We start from the raw sequence: 19,812 nt of genomic DNA, 5'->3' as shown, positions 1-19,812 counted from the left end.
TGGCTGGTGCGTCCTGCTGGCCCTATGTGAGGGCTGAGTGGGGTCAGCGGTTCTCCTGCCCCCTCATAAAGCTCAGAAGGGGCCACAAGGCCTGGGAGGGTGGTTAGTGGCCCTGCGGCCCCCTCAGGGGGTCACAGAAGGGGATGCGAAGCCTGGTACAGGGCTTAATGGTTGTTTCCATGGAGGGGAATGAGGTCTGGTGGGGGAGGCAGTGCTGCACTCCCACCCCAGGGTTCAGAGCCTGCCTGTGTTGCAGGGAGAAGCAGAGTCCCCTCCATAAAATCATAGAATGGTTTGGATTGGAAGGGACCTTAAAGATCATCCAGTTCCAACCCCCCTGCCAGCAGCAGGGACACCTTCCACTAGACCAGGTTGCTCAAAGCCTCATCCAGCCTGGCCGAGAACACTTCCAGGGAGAACATCAGGCTGTTCTTTGGGGTCCCAGGGCCTGTGAGGCGATGGTAGGGTGACACCCTGCCCCTGTCCTGGTTCCTGCAGGTGAGGCAGTGGTGTGGTGTCCCCAGTGCTGATGGAGCGCACAGCTTTGCAAGGGGCTTCTTAAAAAGTCTGTTCCACACAGCGCTGGTGTTTTGTAGGCAGAGAAGCAAGGACGGTGGCACTGCGCTTGATGATGGTGTGCTCGCATCTTGCTTTGTTCTCTCCTGATCAAAGCCATGTGGATGGATTTATTCTGGTAACTTTCAGTTGTATTGAGGTGAGGAGATACAACACTGATTCCCTACTGTTTTCTGACCTGTTTTAGTGGCTCTGCCTGCAGTAGAGTTCAGTCCTGCTTTCTGCAGTGCTTCCCCCTAGGCTGTGCTAGAGCCCTGCAGCACCTGCACCCCTACTCCAAAAGCCAGCTGTTTAAGACAGAGGATGTTTGTGGGTTCTGCCCCCTACCCCTCCCAAGAAACATGCTTACTTTGCAAGGAAGTAACTCTATTTTTTTTAAAGATACCTGAGCATCCTGGTGCCTGAGCGTGTGGTTTGTCTGTCACTAGCATCAGAGTTTGGGCTGGGAGGTTTGCTTAACGCAAAGTATAGGCTTGAATTAAGCTCTTGTGTTTCTGCAGGTGATAGAGAGAGAACCATACACATGTAGAAGCAGGGCAGATGATAGGTTAAGTGTGTTCAGTAATTTCATTTTCAGAGTTACTACTGTAGATGCAGCAGGAAACACATACATGTGGAAAGCGAGAGAACTTTGGAAGATCAGTTCCTGTGAGCTGCTAGCAGCAGAAAGTAGTGGTGTGTGCTTTCTGTCAAATGATCTTCAGCTAGCTTTGAGCTAAAGGTGACTGCTGCTCTTCTCTGTTTGCTCTTGGAGGTTTGGACAGACCTTTGGCAGGATGTTGGGATTTCTGAAGAACCCGGTTGTGGTTACGGTGGAGATAAATATGAACCTTGTGGCCTTGACTGTGTTGGGATTAATAAGCCGTCTTTGGGGGCTTTCCTATCCACGGGCTGTAGTGTGAGTAGGATCATTTGTTTTCTGCTTGAATGATACAGACTTTGGGGTTTTAAACATTGTGGGTAAGAATGTAGGAGCGGGAGAGCAGAGTTTGCCTGGTGTCAGCCTCTGTAAATATGGTGATGAGTGTTTCCCTAATAGAAACTCCCGAGAGGAAGGAGACAGAGCCACTGTGCTTCATTGTATTCTTAGCCTTTTGCCAACAAAACTGTTTCCTTCCCTAGTGTCCCTGTAGCCTGCAGGATATTTCCAGTTAGTTTTGCCATATTTCTGCCTCTTGTGTTTCAGGTTCGATGAAGTTTATTATGGCCAATTTGTTTCACTCTACATGAAGAGAATCTTCTTTGTGGATGACAGCGGCCCACCTTTTGGGAGCATGCTGCTAGCTTTGGGAGGTAGGGCTGGCTTCTCCTGAAATTGGGAAGTGTCTCTTGCCTGTTTGCTGTGGAAGAGAGAAGTGCTGGTTACAAATGAGTTGTCAGATCCTGTCTCTGGGGAAAAAAAGCACAAGGCAGATGAGAGATTTTGATGCAGAGAGAATCAGGATTTCCCTTATTTAGTTTTATTAGGGGGCTATTGTGTGAGTATTGGGGAGGTGATGGAGCTGTGTATCCATTACCTCATTGTCATCCAGTCCTTTGGATAAAGAGAAAGGTAAGATGAGAACTAGTGACTAGAAATAGTACTAGAAATAGTAGGCAACTAGAAATATATATACTAAATAATATATACTAGTATAATATACTAGAAATAGCAGGCAACAAACAGACTTTTGGGCCTTTCTGTAGCTGAGATACACACAATGTGAAAGCATCTGTATGGGCAGGAGAGATTAAATGTACATGTAACTTTGTCACTGAGAATCTGTTGTTCCCAATTTATATTCTTCACGCCTTTGCACATTATCAAGCACTACTGCAGGCAAAACAGTATGAATGAGGACCCTTTTGGGAAAGAGGGTTTTCATATGTGGAAATGTTGTGTGTTTGGGAAATGGTTCCAGGACCTGTTTAGCATCAATTTTTATACTTGTTTTGAGATTGGAAATTCTGAATTGTTGCTTATGTTGTAGGTTATTTAGGAGGATTTGATGGAAACTTCTTATGGAACAGGATTGGAGCTGGTAAGAGCTGATTTGAACTGTCTCATTCTTTTGAGAAAATAAACAATATTTCAGCAGCTGACAGATTCCTTTTGCCTGACAAGGAAATAACGCTTTATCTGACACCTTCACCTCTGCTCTTAAACAAGTCTTCTGCAGGTCTCTGGCAGAAGTTTAAGGCATTTATGATTCCATAGCACAGATTTTTAAATAATTTAAGACAGCTTAAGTAGTACAAGATGTACAATAAATTAGTAAGAGTAGGAGTTACATTCAACAACTTGTAGTCATAAGGAGTTGTGCATTGATCTGCCTTCTCTGCAATTAATGGTTTCCCAATCTGTGTGTCACTGTTGTCTCCTGTTTCAGAATATAGCATGAATGTTCCTGTTTGGTCCTTGCGACTCCTGCCAGCACTGGCTGGTGCTCTCTGCGTGCCTTTAGCCTACCAGATTTTGGTCGAACTGCAGTTCTCCCACTGTGCTGCACTTGGAGCTGCTCTTCTGATTCTCTTAGGTATTTCCCTGGACCCCATTCTTCATACACGGGGAGAAGGGTCCCTTTTGCCCTTGTGAATTTTTAGGGCGCCTAAAAGGCTGGAGGAACATCTCCCCACAGAATGCTAACAACGTGTCAGAGCCCACTTTCAGCCCTGGCCTGTATCTGTCAGTCTCTGCTGTGCCTCTCTGGTCCCCTCCATCCTTACAGCTCTGCAGCAGGCTGCCATGCTAGGCTGAAGCTTCATACAAGTTCATTTCATTATTAAACAAAGTGGGCAGCCTCCCAGAAAACCACATTTCTTGCATCCAGGGAAACCTGTACTCCCTTCCTCAGAGGTTTACAGGATGGGTTACAATATACTGGTTTTTAACAGCAGGACAAGCCTGCTTACAGACAGAGCTCATCACATTTCTTCATTTCCAAACTGCAGCAAACCAGTCTGTGTGCTTAGCACCATGATTTGAATTTTTCTTTTCTCTGAGGGTCTACTGGCAGCTGCCTGAAGGGAAAAGAGCCTCTCAGCACCCCTTCAGCAGCCTGATACGAGAAACCTCTCCTAGCTACCAGTTTCTCTGATTCTGGCTCAGGGAATCCTGCACAACACAGCTTCCTTTCTTGAAGGGTTGTCATCATGCTCATTGCCTGCTGAGGTCACTGCCTTGACTCTCCTTGCCTTGAGAAGCACCTGTCTGGATTTCCCAGCATTGATTTTCTTTGCCTTTGTAGGCAAGCACAGCACCTTTATCTGCCTCCTGACAGACTTTACTACTTTCCCACCTCTTTGTCCTTGGAGACAGTTATGGCCATGTACTTTGCTCCTGCTGGAAGGTTTTTGTCCCTTTAAACCTGACACCTCCCTATTACAGCCAGTAAGATTGCAAATGAATTGGCTGTCCTAAAAGGGGCAGGTCCTTCTCTTGAATAATGATGTGGTTGTCTGAGGTAGCACTTGCTTATAGATAAGTTTCTCTAATTTTGTGTCCGTCTCTCTTTTCCCACAGAGAACTCTTTGATCACTCAGTCAAGGTTCATGCTCCTGGAATCAGTATTGATTTTTTTTATCCTACTTGCAGTTTTGTCCTACCTGAAGTTCTACAATTTGCAAAGGCACAGGTAAAGCTGGATTGTCTCCCATCCCCTTGGATATTCTTGTGGTGACTCTTTTTTGTCACAGACTGTGTGGTTCTTTTCTGTAAGTCACCGTTCTGCAACTCACTTCATCTGTAAAATCCAGTGCTTTGACCTCTCATATGGCTTCCCCAGAAGTTTTCTCTTCTGGGCAGTGTTAAAGACTGTTTTAACTGGTAGCAAGGTTGTCTTTTTTACTTTATAAAAATAAAGTACCTCCTTTTGCCCACCCAGATTTCTTATTGGAAGGTTTCCATCTGTGCACAGGAAGGTGATAACAGGTCACTTAACGCTCCTTTGTTACTGTGTACAGGCACTGACTTTAGAGATCTTTGTGTCTTTTCTTGTGACTTCACATGTGCTCTGATCCTTGCAGAGGATGAAGTAATCTTTAGAAAAGTAAAATTATCTTTACACTGAGCCCAGCAAGTGATTTAATACATTTCTTTTATCTGTAGTATTAAAAGGCAGGTAGCATTCAGTTTTGCTTTTCGGGATGCAGAGAAGTACGTTTCACAACACCCTGTAGGTCAGGGCTGGCAGTTGATGGCACAGGAGGTTCAGAATGAGATACCTCTGAGTAGAATAAGGAATAGTGGATTCCAGCAAGTTTTTTTCAAGTTAAATGAGCTGAATTGAGGATCCTCAGAAGGTGACCAGATCTCACCATAACATTCTTTCCTTTGTCCTTTTAAGTTCCTTCTCTGGAAGCTGGTGGTTTTGGCTTCTGTTGACTGGAGTAGCTTGTTCTTGTGCAGTTGGGTAAGTGATGATGTCTTTCTTACTTTGTTTTAGTACACTGACTTTCCTGTCTGCCATCTGAGGTATCAGTGAGGATTTGGACTTTGAAGACTGATTGGATTTTAAAGCAGATACCTCCCTGACCTTTTAGTGAGTTAGGTCATTTCCAGAGGTGATGTCAATTCATAGTGGGCAATACCAGGCATTGGAGGGTACTGTCCTGGGAAGAACAAAATGCATTTCTCAGAGATGGCTTTATGTTATAAATTACTATCTGCATTTCACCCCTCCCACCTAGTTGCTTCAAACTTCAGTAAGTCTGAATTTAGGGACTTTGTGCTTTGTGATCTGCCACCTTGTTATTGGTTCTCTGTCACTATGGTTATTTAATCTAATTGGCAAACAAATATCTTCTGGTGTCAAGCCTTGAGGCTTATTTATGTTGTTGAATCAAACTTGTCATGGATCTAAGTCCTTGGACTTTAATGCATCCTGTTCAAGAGGACCTTTGAGTGTTTATGTCTTGTGTAGTTTTAAACTGTGTTCATTTTTTGTATACTTTCTTCTCAGAGTGAAATACATGGGCCTGTTTACCTATATGCTGCTCTTGGCCAGTGCAGGACTCCACTTCTGGCACATGATAGGAGACCAGAACTTGTCGAATGTAGGTAGCACAACATGCAAAATATATTATGTGTAACTTTTCAGTACAGGAGCCAGCTTGGAGCCTTGGAAGCCCACAGATAACAATGCTGTCTGTAGCTGGTTTTTTGTACTAAAATTCCTTGCCTGCAAACCCTGCTGTCATAGAACAGTTTTCCAGCTCAGTTGCTGGGGAAGATGGAGTTAAGTTTAAGAAAAACACGTGTGTGTGTGACTGGCTTTTCTGCTCTTATCTGGGTCTTGGTGATTTGTGGCTCAAAACCTGTACTGTTTCACATACCTCCTGCTGGCTTCAGTTCAAATTCTTGGTGGAAGTTTTCCAGCTGTCCATAACGTTATAGCTGAGGGAGAGTAGTTGGGGTAACTTAAAAAAGCCAAACAAAATAACCCCAGTGCACTGGTATTTTTAATATTTTTACTATATGGAGTATGAAACCAGTGAGTTCTCTGTGTTCTTCTAGATTTCCTTGGTGTGCCATTTCCTAGCTAGGGGACTGGCCCTCATCATCATCCCAGTGGCAATGTACCTGTCCTTCTTCTACGTTCACTTGACTTTGCTGTATCGCTCTGGGCCTCATGACCAGATTATGACAAGTGCTTTCCAAGCCAGCCTAGAGGTAAGGGAAATGGGGTCATGAAACTGATTTATTAGGGGACAAGAGGGGGAAATCTGTCTTGTGTTCACTATTAGAAGAAAAGTGTGTAATATTGTTCTTTTGATCTTGCATATTTGTTCCTTTTATGTCATTTGACTACTTTGCTGCTGCAGTACTGTTTTAAAATGAAGCAATAATGACTGAAATCCTAATAATGGATGAAAAACTTTTCCTGGTGAGCAATATGTTCACTCTTCTGCTGAGGATTTGTCCTTTCCTACAGGAAACTCCACAGAAGTAGATACAGTGCTGAACTCTGAAGTGATGATGTTGTAAACTACAGGATGACAGTATGATTTTCTGTAGCAGAGTGCTTAGTCTGTCTTTTAGAACAGCATGGCTTTAGGGATGTTCCCTGAGTCCCTGTAGTCTTTCAGGTGTTGGTATATTTACTATCTATCTGCTGAGTATGGTGCTGCAAGACTTGACTTCTGTAGATACAACCAAATGAGAAGGCATTGTGCTAAGATACTGCTGTGTTAAGATGACTAGTGACTCTTAATAGAATTTAAACAGCCTCGAGGTTGTTTCTTCTTCTTTCCACTTAACCCTATCATTGTGTTTCTCAGGGTGGGCTGGCTCGAATCACTCAAGGTCAGCCCTTGGAGGTGGCCTATGGCTCTCAGATTACTCTGCGGAACGTGCTGGGCAAGCCCATGCAGTGTTGGCTCCATTCTCACACAAATACTTATCCCATCAGGTGAGGAATCTGGTTGGGTCTGTGTTATTAGGGTGAAAGTGTGCTCTGGTTCTTCACCTGCCAGTCCAGGTATCTCAGTTTGAGTCCTGGCAATCTCTTCATTAATCCTTCAGAGCACACTGCAGATGTACAGATTCTCTGTGCTTCACAGGAATGGAGCCAGTGATATGCTGCTGGATTGTCTTGCTGTGATTCTGTTGAGCACAAAAATGTACTGTTACACACTTGTGGTTTATTTGAACCTTCTGTACAGGTATGAGAATGGCCGAGGTAGTTCCCATCAACAGCAGGTGACTTGCTATCCCTTCAAGGATGTGAACAACTGGTGGATTGTCAAAGATCCTGGAATGTGAGTATGCAAGAAATTGAAATGCCAAGCTACTGTAATCATAGCTTCTGTGCACTTCCAAAACCTAAACAGAGCATAGCTCAGATTGGACATAACTGTTCTCTGCTTGTGGACGTAGAGGATGTGTGATCCTGAGCAAGTATTTCAGCTGCAGAGTTGGTAAGAGTGGCTGTTTGCACACTCCTCAATATGGTAAACGTGTTATTGAGGACTCTGAAATTCTGTCTGAACTGCTCCTGCAAATACGTGAGCTGTGCTGTGCACAAGGGGAACTTTAAAGACTCAGGAGACCGGTGGGAACTTTTCAGGTGCTTTGCATGAAAGGGAAGTTCTGCTTTTTGAAGTGTGAGCCACGGAATTAGAGTGCCTTGATATGTTTTGTCAAATATGAATGCGTCTCGGAAGAGAGTAGAAATCACTTTTGCAGAATGAGTGTTTCTTTGTATTTAATGTGTGGGATGAGTTGGAGAATGCCACACTGGGAGGGATTCCAAGTGGGTGCCTGTGCCTGAGAGGCCTGGTTTTGCACTGAAGTGTTTTGCCATTGTAACTGTCAGTGGAGAGCAGGACTCTTTGTTCTTTTAGTTTTGCCAGTAAAAGCCCTTGTGTGATATCATTTCATATTGATCAAAAAGTTGCTTTTATGAGTTTCTTATGTTGCTCTGAGAACTGTATAAAGAGTCCTACCGGAAGGACTGTGTGCCATTATAAATCACATCCACACTGGGAAAGTTTGTCTGTAGTGCAAACCTTTCAAGTAGGCACTCTACCAGAACCACAGAAACCCAGGAGCTTCTTAAAATTCTTCAAACTCAAGACTCCTACGAGCCCTGGAGGATGCAAAGTCCTTCTGTAGAACAGTAAAATACAGGCAGCAGTTAAGTGAACTGCAGCCTTCCCCCTTGCCAAAGTGTGCCTTAGCCCTGTCCAGAAGCAAGGTGAGAATTTGGTCTTCATGGTAGAGGTAGCCACTGAGCTCTCTCTTATGATCCTGCCAGAAGTGACATCAGTTGTAATGTGAACACCTGTCAGACCTCACTGAAGCACTTACTCGTTTCACAGAAGCCACCAGGCAGCTGTGTGGTGGGAATAATCTGAACTCACTCCTGACTGACCTGGATTCAGACCACTGACCTAATGGCTGGGCTGTTGGTATCCCATTACCAGTCCTCTGACTCATTCTGCCCTTAACTCACCTTTGCCTTGATGAGCTTTGTTTCCATTCTGGTACAATCCATAGATTGCTTTAATTTCTCATCTTACTGCCTAAATGTCTGTCCCTGCCTGCAACTTCTTGACCTAACAGTTTGGTCATGACAAGGTAGCATTATATATAAAGAAGAATGTAACCACTTCCTTTTGGGTGTCACTCCACCAGGCAGCAGCTGGTGGTGAGTAACCCACCCCGTCCTGTCAGGCACGGACACATCGTGCAGCTGGTCCACGGCATCACAACTCGGTACCTCAACACGTAAGTCCCTTCCTCATCCTCTCCTCTGCCGAGCCTGCTGGCTCGTGCTGCTTTGTTGTGTCTCAGAATCACTATTCAGGGGTTGAAGTGCAGTGACTTTTGCATTCAGATATGCTATAAACTGCCTGTTATTCATGGATTCTTAAAATGGTGGGGCTAGGAGGCAGCTCGTGTGGTTACTTCCCTAAGCCATCCCTGTGGCCCAGAGAAAGGATGCTGTGTGATATATTTTTTTTGCAGTTGACTTGGCAGTGGGATTTGATACTAATCACAAACTGTTCAGTGGTTGCTAGCTCTTTCAGGGCTAGAGGAGCTAGTGGTGGTTACACCCATGTTCACAATTCATGATAGTTCTACAGATTCCTAAATACATAATCCCCTTGGTGAGTCTTCATCCTTGCCCCTTCACGGCCTCCACTCTGGGCAGGTGCAGATATTTAGTGTTTTGTGTGGCTGTTAACTCCAAGGTAAATCCACTGACTTTGATGGCATACTCCTGCGTGAAGGCTGTGCTCTGAAAGTCAGGAAGATGTGCTGGAGAATCCAGTGTGCAGTGGCAGATTGCCATGGATTCTTGTCTGTTTGCAAAGACTGCAGTATGAAATTACCTCCTGACTGCTTCCCAAAGGGTGTCTGTGTATACTTGAACATCACTCAGATTAGGAAGGGGTTTATTCTGAGCCTGGGTTTTTGCTGTGTCCCTTCCATACCTAATTCCTTCATTATTGGCAACACCAGTGAACAGCGTCTCTGTTTGTCACAATCAGTACTTGTTCCTCAGCCTGGCATAGCAGGCATCTGTATTGGCTTCCTCTGAGCCTGTTCCTGGCAGCTCTTGGTAGTGGGGAGTGTTCTCTTTCAGAGTAAACAGTGCAATCTGTATAAATGAGTTACTTTTTGCTTTATTACTGAATCTGGTCTAAGCCAGTTCAATACCTTTGTGGGTTTGCTTTTTATATCAATTTGGGAAATGGTGTTGGAGGATATTGCTTTTCTTGTCTTCTAGGCACGATGTTGCTGCTCCTCTTAGCCCCCACTCCCAAGAAGTTTCCTGCTATATTGATTATAACATCTCCATGCCAGCACAGAACCTCTGGAGAGTGGTGAGTGGTCAAAGGGAAGGGAGGAGCTCATCGTGTTCCAGCAGAAACAGCTGAGACAACATGATGATCAAAAGATGTCTTTCTGTTGTAGGAAATTGTAAACCGGGAGTCTGACACAGATGTGTGGAAGACAATTCTGTCAGAAGTGAGGTTTGTTCACGTAAACACCTCTGCAGTGCTAAAGGCAAGTGGATTTATGTTTATTTGCCTGTAGCTTTTCCTCCATGCAGTTCTCGTAATCTCATAAACTGCTAATCTCTCTGCTCCAAAATGCCTGCACCACTAAAACAAATAATCAAATAAGTAAATAAAAGGAAACAATAAACTTGCTCAGGGTGATAAAAGGGCAACGTGTGTTGCAGGTATTCATAATTGTACTTCATTTCTTTTCAGCCTGCAAAGCTGTCCTGCTTCTCAGGAGGCTGTGACCACTGTACACAACTGGGGCTTAGAAGCTGCCTCAAAACTTGCTGCTGAGTCCATGTGTAGTATGTGACAGCAGCTGGAATAGTTAAGGACCTCTTCACAGTTTCCCAGAATCACTGACTTCATGGCTGTAGCGTTTGTTGAGGCAGTATAGCGTGGTGACTCTTCACATACTTTCTAGCAGTCCCTTGCTGTCATCTGTTGCTCAGGCAGGGCCTAGGAACTTCCATCCTGAAGTTCAACTTGGAAGAACTGTAAATTTACAGCCATCTTTCACTTTCAGCTCAGTGGAGCATCTTTACCTGAATGGGGATACCGGCAGCTGGAGGTGGTTGGAGAGAAACTGTCCAAAGGCTACCACCAGAGCATGGTGTGGAATGTGGAAGAGCACAGATATGGGAAAAGTACGTCTCAGCCATGTTCTCAAAGCAGATTTCTGTCACTGGGGAATGCTTCAGGTTGATAGGAAGGTGGTATCATGTGTATGTGTATTCAGCAGGCTCTGGCTTTATCCTGATGTCAGAATCCTTACAAATGCCCTTAGAGTGCTCTCGCAGTTGGACTGTGTATTGGAGAGGGGCTCCCAGGAGTGTAAGGAGTCAGGGGTGTATCATTGTATGTGTTCTCTCCCCTTTCTGGCTTTCTGCCTGATGTGTGGTTATTTCTGTTTTCTTCCAGGCCAAGAGCAAAAAGAGAGGGAAGTGGAACTCCACTCTCCCACGCAGATGGACATAAGTAAAAACCTCAGCTTCATGGCAAAGTTCACAGAATTGCAGGTGAGTTTATTCATCTTTCCTTCTGCTGCAGAGCAGGATCCTGAGCATTTCTGCAAACTCTTAGCCTGGGGATTTGTTGTTTATTCCTTGCTGATAAAGTAGTTTGGCTTCCTTACTGAAAAAAGTATTTCTGAATGTGCATAGAAGAATATTAGAGACTGTGCTATTCAGTAACAAATACCCAAGTAATTGTGTAAAAAAAGAACAGAGAGGAAGATTCAGGGCACCCAGAAACTGAAACTGAGCTGCAATGTGTGGTGTATGTCAGTCAGTAGTGTTGATGCCACTTACTAACACTGTAGAAATTCACTAAGTGAAGTACATTATATACAAACAAAATAAAACCATTGTATTGATCACTAACCAGCATGAGATATGGAAAAACTTCCTTCCCTCACAGGTTAAGAACTTACATCTGGAGCTGTTCACTCATGCCTGCTATCCCACTCGTTCTTCCAGTCCTGAAAGCCACCTGTTTACTTTTTTTCTAGTGGAAAATACTCACATTAAAAAATGAAGATACAGAACATAAGTACAGCTCCTCTGCTCTTGACTGGATCACAATGGACACAAATATTGCCTACTGGCTCCACCCGACCTCTGGTGTAAGTATGAGGTAGAAGGAAACGTGAACCTGGTGAAGGAAGTTCAGGTGTGAGCTCCTTGAGTGTGAGGGAGAGTAGGGCTGCAGTTCCAGCCAAGGAGCTGCTCCAGGATGCTTCTAGTACAAAGAATATATTTTCCCTGAAGGCTGGGGTTTTTTTGGCATGTGATACAGCTTTGACGTTAGTTGCTTTTAATTAAATCGTGTCTTCTGCAGTTTAATCGTTTCCATTATTGATTCCATTTACAAGATGCATTCATCTCCAGTAGCATCTTTTAAATGCTGTACATTACAACAGAGTCTCCAAGCAACAAAGTTTATCAGCTTGCTTTGTTCCAGGAAAGATCAGGTTACTAGCTAGGCACATGCTGAAGTTTAATTTAGCAAATCTGTATCAGTAATACTTAAACTTACCTAGAAGAACTGCAGCATGCAGACCATCTTCTATTCTGCAGGCCCAAATCCATCTCCTTGGGAATGTTGTCACCTGGGCTTCAGCTAATGTTGCTGCTCTGGTCTACACATGTCTGTCCCTGTGGTACTTGATACGCCGAAGAAGAAAAATCTACGACATTCCCGAAGGTCTGATTCCATGGTGTTTGTGTGTGTGGAGACAGGAGGGGGGGGGGTTGTCACTTGTTCTGCTACACTTCAGTGGCCCCAAAGCCCCATCTTTACAGTGATGTGCGTGGCTATACTACCACTTTTTCCTGCCCACTAACCTTGACATTTTTATTAGGGACACACAAACATCTAGAGTAGCCCATGAAGAGAGTGATTATGGTCATCACAATATGACCATCACCTTATGTGACCAGATAGTATAATATTTATTTGAATCATTCCCTGAATGTAAGAAATCTCCAGGTATCCAGTTTGGATTCTACTGAGGCCTTTTGTGATTATGTAAAAGATGTAGATACTGGCTGTGTAGGGAGAGGGTTATTTTAGGTGTGTTGGTTCCACCCAAGGTACCATCTCCTCTGTGTGGCCAGGCAGTTTTACACTGACCTTTCTGGCAGTACATTTTGTTCTCCTGCTGTGAAACTGCTGCATGGTGGCTGTAATCTGTCTTTTCATAAAAATGTGACAGAAAGTAACCATTTTCCACTCAGTTGAGTGTAGTTAAGTTAAAGGTTGTTATTAGCACAAGCTGTGCAGAGGGAAGAAAAATACCCAAACCATGTAAGTGGGTGACCTTTTAGGTTTTAAGGTTTCCAGAGGCAATGCTTTGAGCTGGTGTCTCCTGTCTCCTACAGATGCATGGCAGCTGTGGGTATCAGCTGGGGGGATCTGTGTTGGAGGCTGGGCTGTGAATTACCTGCCCTTCTTCCTGATGGAGAAAACACTTTTCCTGTACCACTACCTGCCTGCCCTCACATTCCAGATTCTCCTGATTCCCATCGTATTACAGCATCTTGGCAATCATCTCTGCAGGTATTTGATTTTAACAGATAGATCAACAGCAGCAGTGATGCATTTCTTTGCTCCAGGCTTGTCACCCTGGCAAGCTGCTGCAGTGATTTTTTTTTCCAGCAGTGGCCATACTTTGGCATTTGCTTGAGCAAAGATGGGCCACATGTAGCTCTTCCTTTTGGACAAAGTGTTTGGCTAGCTTTGATGTAACCTGACTGCTCATCCCAGATGTCTGCTTCCCTCTCTCATCCCAGATCTCTGCTTCTGAAGAGCATGTTCAGTGCATTGGTTGTAGCCTGGTTCTCTTCAGTTTACTTTGTCTATTGCACATTCCGTCCTGTGACCTATGGGGAGCCCTCGCTGTCTGTGACTGAACTGAAGGACTTGCGCTGGAAGGACAGCTGGAACATCCTTATCCGAAAACAGTAACGGTTACAATCTTGTTCAGGCAAAAAGAAACACCTTTTTATGCAAAGACAAGAATTTATTGTTAGCATAATTGAAATCTTAACAGTCTGATCAAATAATTGATGGCAGTCCAGACCCAATTATTACAGAAAAAGAAAATAAAAGAATACTGCTACCAAAAAACGTTTCAACAGTAGTTTAGCTGTGATGAACTCTACCCCTGCTACTTTCACCCTTCCACTGCCCCTCGGGTGTGAACGTTGGTGACATCAGTCAACTGCATCCCAGCTGGGAAGAGTATCCTGCAAGCACTCCTTCTTCCTCTTTCCTGGGAGTATGATGTTGATGGTTTCTTCTTTCTTGCACTATGCTTCACTTTGGGCTATTCTATATATTCCCTAGTGCCTTGGTCTGCAATGCCATGTTATGTAAATAGATACTCTCCAACATACTTTTCTGTTTTCTTTGTTCCTCCTAAAAACTGGGTTTTCCCAGCTCCCAAGTTAACACATCTTTAACTATCAGTAACTGGCCCTGCAGCTTTCAGCATCATCCCATGACTATATTCCTCAACAATGCATTATCTGCCCCCACTTTCAATGCTCTGATATCATCCCTATTTCATTAGCATTAAGCTGAGTTTATAAATAATTCATTCTGCATAAAATAATGACTTGTTACTTTTGTCCATGTATAATCATTTGGCATAACCAGAATTTTTATGAAGCTAAGCAAAAATAAAATAAATAGACAATGAAAAATAGTGGCCTGTTGCAAGCCACAGCAGTAATGTAGCTACTGGACTGCAGGGTTACACCTCAAATCCCACAGGAAGAGGAACTCTAAGCAATGAAGAGCTGATCATGCTGACGAGGAAACTTGTACACATGGGTTTAGGGTAAAAATGTAGGTAACTCGGGCCATGCCCTGGCCTGCAGCACCAGAGGTATTTCCAGGGTAGGAGAAGGTGCAAACAAAGGACTGGGATTGCTGAGTGAGGAATTTGCAATAGCTCTGTACAGATACTCAACAAGGGTTCTCGTACCTACGCCACATTTGATATTTTTCTTTTTTTTTTTTCCTCTCTCATGTGGCTGCAGTAGCAGGATCTTGCAGTCAGCTCAGAGCTGACCAAGAAGAGCAGCCCTAGACAGACCAGGCTGCTTGTTGCTGTACAGTTCCTTACTGCTCTAACAAATGAGGCTGCTTTGAGCTCCTTGCCCCCTCCAGAGGAGGGTATGATCAACCACCACAGTCATTCGAAGCAGATTTTAGTGACTATTTTGCTCCTACTTCAATCAGCCCCAGTAGCTATTGCTCCAGTGCAGTAGCTTGTACTCCAAGTCTGTCACTCTGAGCTGAACAGCGCCCAGCAGCAGCTGGGAAATGAACTGCTTTCTCCTCGGCATTACAGAAGTGTACCCCTGAACTGTGGAGACCACCAGTCAATAACAAACCTTTACAGATTTCCAGTGTTGAAAAGACTACAGGGATGAAAGTGCAGACTGCTTTTTTTTTTTTAAAAGTTTCTTTTTTCTCTAACACTTCAGCCATTACAGAACTAAAGCTAACAACCCCCGAGTTAAGGGGAGAAAGAACTGCTGAGTATAAAAGCATCTCCAGACTTGTTCCCTTTCTGTACCTTTGTGCTGGTGTAGTGCAAGTAGCACAAATACCTTTTATATAAAATGGTCATTTTCACTGACTATTTCTTCCTTTGTTTATTAGCCAAAGTAACACACCCACAACCAATGCAGCCAGACTCTGGTTTTAGAAAACTAGCAAATATGAAAAAGTTCCTCTTCATAATATTTCCTCCCTCCACTCTCATTCTTAAAATTACACCATAAGTCCAGACTCGAGGAGTGTATCACAAGGACATTTTTCAAAGGCCCAACCAGCATTTCATTTCAGATTTTTCTTTTTCTTTCCAGAACCTTCATGCTGCTGCAGTATCACTTATCTGGGTGAACTACAAATGGGATGTCACTATACTTCAGCTTCTCCTTTGCATTTTTTAGAAAACATGACATTCTTGAAATTAAACCACCCAAGTGCAAGGCAAGCACTTTGACCCTGTTTGAGGGTCGAAGTGCATGCAGAGAGCAGTTTGTGCCATCAGGAGGGTCTTGCCCTTCACAGCTTCCCCCCCCCCCCCCTTGCTGATCTTACCACCCAGCTTGGGAAGTGGACAGATTCCGCCCAGCAGAATCTGCAACCAGCAGTACAGAAATGCCCTAAAAGACACTAATACTGACAAAGTCAGGTTCCTGTTTCCATGAGCAACTCAATCCAGTTGGAGCTCACACATTCAATAAATTGTAAAGGAAACTATTTGGGTACCAAAATTAATCATACAGTGGAACAAGGTTTGGGAGCTTAGAAAGGAATAAATTAGGCACCAGAATCACACAACTTCTTGGGCCTGTCCCCCCACCCCGATGAACTGCAAGTTCCCAATTGTCCCAGACAGTCTCTGTTTCATCTCTATCCCAGGGGAGAGATTCCTCTACAGGTCAATCCTTCTGCCCTCACATGCTACTAGAGGCTAAAAAGGAGGCTGGACAGCAGGAGAGCCAGAACTCAAGGTCCCAGCAAGGTAGAGAAGAGTAAGGACTGCACCTGCCTGTCTACGTTAACAAGATGTGAGCTAGTCTTGGATAAAGAGACTGATTTTTCTTTTGAAAAAACCAAGCAGCTGATTTTTCTGCTGAGGAAGACCATCATCAGGGAAATGGGGTAACTTGCTAATCACCTGGTAGCGCGTAATCTTCAGGGGAGACTTTGGCATTAGGTCTCATTTGGAAAATTAAAAAAAAAAGGCAAGTAGCACTACCTTTAACCAGTCCATCGAGTAACATCGTAACTCCAGACATGGCAGGGAGAGAAGGGAGGGGTTTTGGAGGGGAGAGGGGCAATAGGCCAATTCCTTCCTCTCCCCTCTGCGAGAAGTTTCACACCAGTACCCCCTCCACCGCTGGGATGATTTAAAGGGCACTTCACCAACCATTCTGCTGGAGTCCTTTCCCAAAGTTGTCTTCAGCATCAGTCTGGACCAGAGGCAAATCCCTCAGACAGGTTTAGTGTGGACGGCTGCTGGACTCCAGGTGGGAGCGTTTGCCGGCCGCCAGCACGCTGCTGCTCTCCGTTTGTTCAGGGAATGGGCGCTTGTAGGTCCGACCGTGTCCGTTCATTGCCCCTCGCTGCCACTTGCAGATGTCTCCGTTTAGGATGTCTTGAATGTGCTGCACTATCAGGTTTATAGCAACTGCAGAGAGAAATGGGAAACAGAGGACATGTAGGCTTTCTTGGCTGAGCTAGCTAGAAAATTCAGCTTTGTTCAGCTCAAATTTTAACAACAAGCCCTTAAATGAAGCTAACCCTGCCCTCTCTAGCGAGGTCAGACCTCCAGAGAAACCAGCAACTGCAGCACCAGCTTGAACACTGGTGTCCTGCTCTGTATCTCCAAGTGTGTGTCACTTTTTCCAGCTCTCCACAGGCTGAGCAGCTGATCAGCCCAGTCAAGCTCTGAGCAGCTCCCTCCCCTACAACCCTCCAAGCAAAACACCTTTCCTCAGAAGCATGAAAACAAGGCAGTGGCATGCCACCTGCTCTCTTCTCAACCCTAAAGGTGGTCTCCCCAGAGAAATCAGAGAACCAAAGTCCCTTTTACCCATGTTGTCAACTCCTCGGGGGATAATCACATCTGCATACTTCTTTGTCTGTAAAACAGAAACGGTGGAGACCGTTAACAGGAAAAGCCAGCTTTATTCTAGGCAGAAGCTACCCAACACCAGAAAGCTGAGGGCAAAGATGGAGGGATTTCTACACTCTGGGACTGTAATTAAAGCTCTTTGTCATGGTAACACTTACATGAATTCAGAAGTCATACTGGCTAACATGGACTTAAGATCAGGGCTTGTTCTTGGTGCCCCTTTGCAGTGAATCACCAGGTAGAAGCAGTAGGTCAAGCTTTTACACTTCTGAAGGGTACACTGCCTTCAAATGGTCACCTGCTTCAAGGCTGAGGTCTGTTTGCTAAGAGCTGGTTCTAATCAGCATTTCACAAGCCATTGCTAAATCTCTGCTGAGAGCCAAGGTACCCGCTGTGCATGTGAAATTCCTTCCTGCCTCTGATGACATTTTATTGATTTTTACCACCATAGAGCCCCTGGCTTGGTGTGTGTGTGTCCCCCCCACACTTATAAAAAGTTGGCAAATTCAGCATTTCTAATGAGTACTTTTACAATCCCAGAATTGCTTTGATCTAGTGCAAGAGGCACCTGAGCCAGCCTTTTCCATCTTATTTAATCCACATACAGGATTTTGTTCTCAAAAGGTTTTTACAAATTAATTTGATTACATGAGCATCTAAATTGGCCCCACATTATAAGGCATAGCAAGCAGATGCTATAACGGTCTGCCCCAGGTTTTCACCAGTGTTCCCTGTTAAGAGTCTGCTGGAAACCAAGCTCTTCTTTCTTCCTGCAAGACTTAAGAATAACTGCAGAGTGGGAGTGTTTCGGTCAAAGGGACCCATGATAAAATAGCCACAGCAATGAGCAGTGAGAAAATGTGTGCAGCCTCTAGGGATTTCCATGGTGCTTTGCAAGCAGAAGGGACCAACCAGTTTAAGTTCCTTAAAAAAGCAGCTTGCAATGGTTGCAGAGATGAGGCAGAGGGGAGAGTGTGGGACCCGTGAAATATGAATATCAAAAGCCACCACTGCTGCATCAACAGTGCAGCAAATCCCCAGGTGACCCTGCTCCTTCTCTCCCCCCAAAAAAAACCCACAAATCAAATTAGTGAAACATTTAGTACCGGCAAGCAGAACTCCTCAAAGGCAGGCTTGACAAACGTGGTGTACTGGGTGAGGATCTGCTCAAGGTCCCTCCCACGTTTCATATCTCGCAGAACTGGAATGGGAAGATAAAACCCATGAGTTTCACCACACAGTGGAGGATGTGGATAAGGAACACGAGCCGGCTGACGCTGCCTGTGACGGCAGAGCAATACCTCTGCGGGACAGCCGGACGTCAGAATCTGTGTCCACAAAGAGCCGGAGGTGGAACATGTCCCGAATGTCTTGATTGTAGAAAACCAGGATCCCCTCAAAGAGGACAACGTCAGCGGGATAGACCACTGTTGTCTCTGCCAGCCTGCCAGGAAAATAACAGCCAGAGCACGGTGTTAAATGGGTGTCACACCACAGTCAAGCAGCCCGTCCCCAAGCTCAGCTGGGGACATCCACATACTGCCCCAAGACTTCACACAAACCCCAAACCTACCTAGAGTGGGTCACAAAGTCATACGTTGGTACTTCAACTGTTTTCCCCTCAACGATATTTTTCAGGGTTGTATGCATCAAATCATTATCAAAAGCATCTGCAAGAGGAAAGTGTAAAGAGGAAGATGTCCAGACGCTGCTATATGAAATGTTCTGCTCAGATTTTTTTAGACCTGACGGAAAAGCTCTGCCCAGTACTACACTGGGAAAAAAAGGAATTTACAGCTTATTCTTTCCTACCAGCAGCAACCCAGCACTCCCCGCCCAAGCTGTAATTGCTGCACTTGGTTACAGAGATAAGGAAGAGACAATTTGCTGTTTATAAGTAACTACAATAGAATTCAGAACCCAAATGTGAAGCTGGTAATTGGATAATTTTTACCAAACTGCTTCATAATTGTGTAATTTTGTGCAACTCTTCGTCTGTTAGCTAAGAGTCATTTAGAAAACCTCAGACATCTTTAATGCTTTTCAAAGAGCATTAGCCACCCTGGAGAGCCCACAGCAGGCTCCAGACTTCAGCCAAGGGCAGGTCACTGTCCCGTTGGCAATCCATGGGTCCCCTGAGCGAGGGGAGCGGTTGTTCTCGTGGAGGAGAGATATCAGGGGAGGGTCTGGGGAACGATGGAGTGTGCTGCAGAGGCTCTGAAGGATGAGATGGAGCACCACGTGCCGGGATGCTCTCTGCCGAGGTGCACTGAACTGGCTGTCATCAGCACAGCCTTGGTGACACCTGACGTGTTACCCGTGAGACAAACAGACATTTTGGTGGGGAAAGGAGCGTTTCTGTCACCCAACACTTCTCATTTTCTACAAGCCCTTTCCATAAACCCCGACCACTCTCCAGCCGCCATCGCAGCGCCTTGAGGACGTGGAGAGGCCGCGGGGAGCCGTTCATGGGGTGTCATTGTCATTCACGGGGGCTCACCCGGGTGGTCGAAGTTGTACTGTCCCCTCAGCGCCTTGGCCTTCTGCTCGGCGCTCAGCACCTTGTAGAAGCTGTCCTG

General features: G+C 45.0%; 2 protein-coding genes across 2 annotated transcripts; one reads left to right on the top strand and one right to left on the bottom strand.

The window, feature by feature from the left end:
* The first annotated feature begins 596 nt into the window (after window positions 1-596).
* On the top strand, window positions 597-13,682 carry POMT1 (protein O-mannosyltransferase 1). Its single transcript, XM_010172984.1, has 20 exons — window positions 597-715; window positions 1,331-1,474; window positions 1,763-1,869; window positions 2,547-2,597; window positions 2,946-3,092; window positions 4,079-4,190; window positions 4,902-4,967; window positions 5,517-5,610; window positions 6,071-6,226; window positions 6,835-6,965; window positions 7,219-7,314; window positions 8,693-8,785; window positions 9,792-9,888; window positions 9,980-10,072; window positions 10,598-10,718; window positions 10,993-11,090; window positions 11,582-11,695; window positions 12,150-12,276; window positions 12,954-13,131; window positions 13,365-13,682. The coding sequence occupies exons 2-20, from the start codon at window positions 1,353-1,355 to the stop codon at window positions 13,537-13,539; spliced, it is 2,178 nt and encodes a 725-aa protein (XP_010171286.1). The 5' UTR covers window positions 597-715; window positions 1,331-1,352; the 3' UTR covers window positions 13,540-13,682.
* A 2,916-nt stretch (window positions 13,683-16,598) lies between these two features.
* On the bottom strand, window positions 16,599-19,806 carry UCK1 (uridine-cytidine kinase 1). The gene is made up of 6 exons (XM_010172983.1): window positions 19,734-19,806; window positions 18,807-18,903; window positions 18,535-18,677; window positions 18,340-18,434; window positions 17,192-17,240; window positions 16,599-16,786 (listed from the first exon to the last, which is right to left on the bottom strand). The coding sequence occupies exons 2-6, from the start codon at window positions 18,881-18,883 to the stop codon at window positions 16,599-16,601; spliced, it is 552 nt and encodes a 183-aa protein (XP_010171285.2). The 5' UTR covers window positions 18,884-18,903; window positions 19,734-19,806.
* Window positions 19,807-19,812: the final 6 nt, after the last annotated feature.

This window comes from Antrostomus carolinensis, unplaced genomic scaffold (genome assembly GCF_000700745.2).
Source record: "Antrostomus carolinensis isolate BGI_N321 unplaced genomic scaffold, ASM70074v2 scaffold2818, whole genome shotgun sequence".
NCBI lineage: Eukaryota > Metazoa > Chordata > Aves > Caprimulgiformes > Caprimulgidae > Antrostomus > Antrostomus carolinensis.
This window is presented reverse-complemented; position numbering and strand designations above follow the sequence as displayed.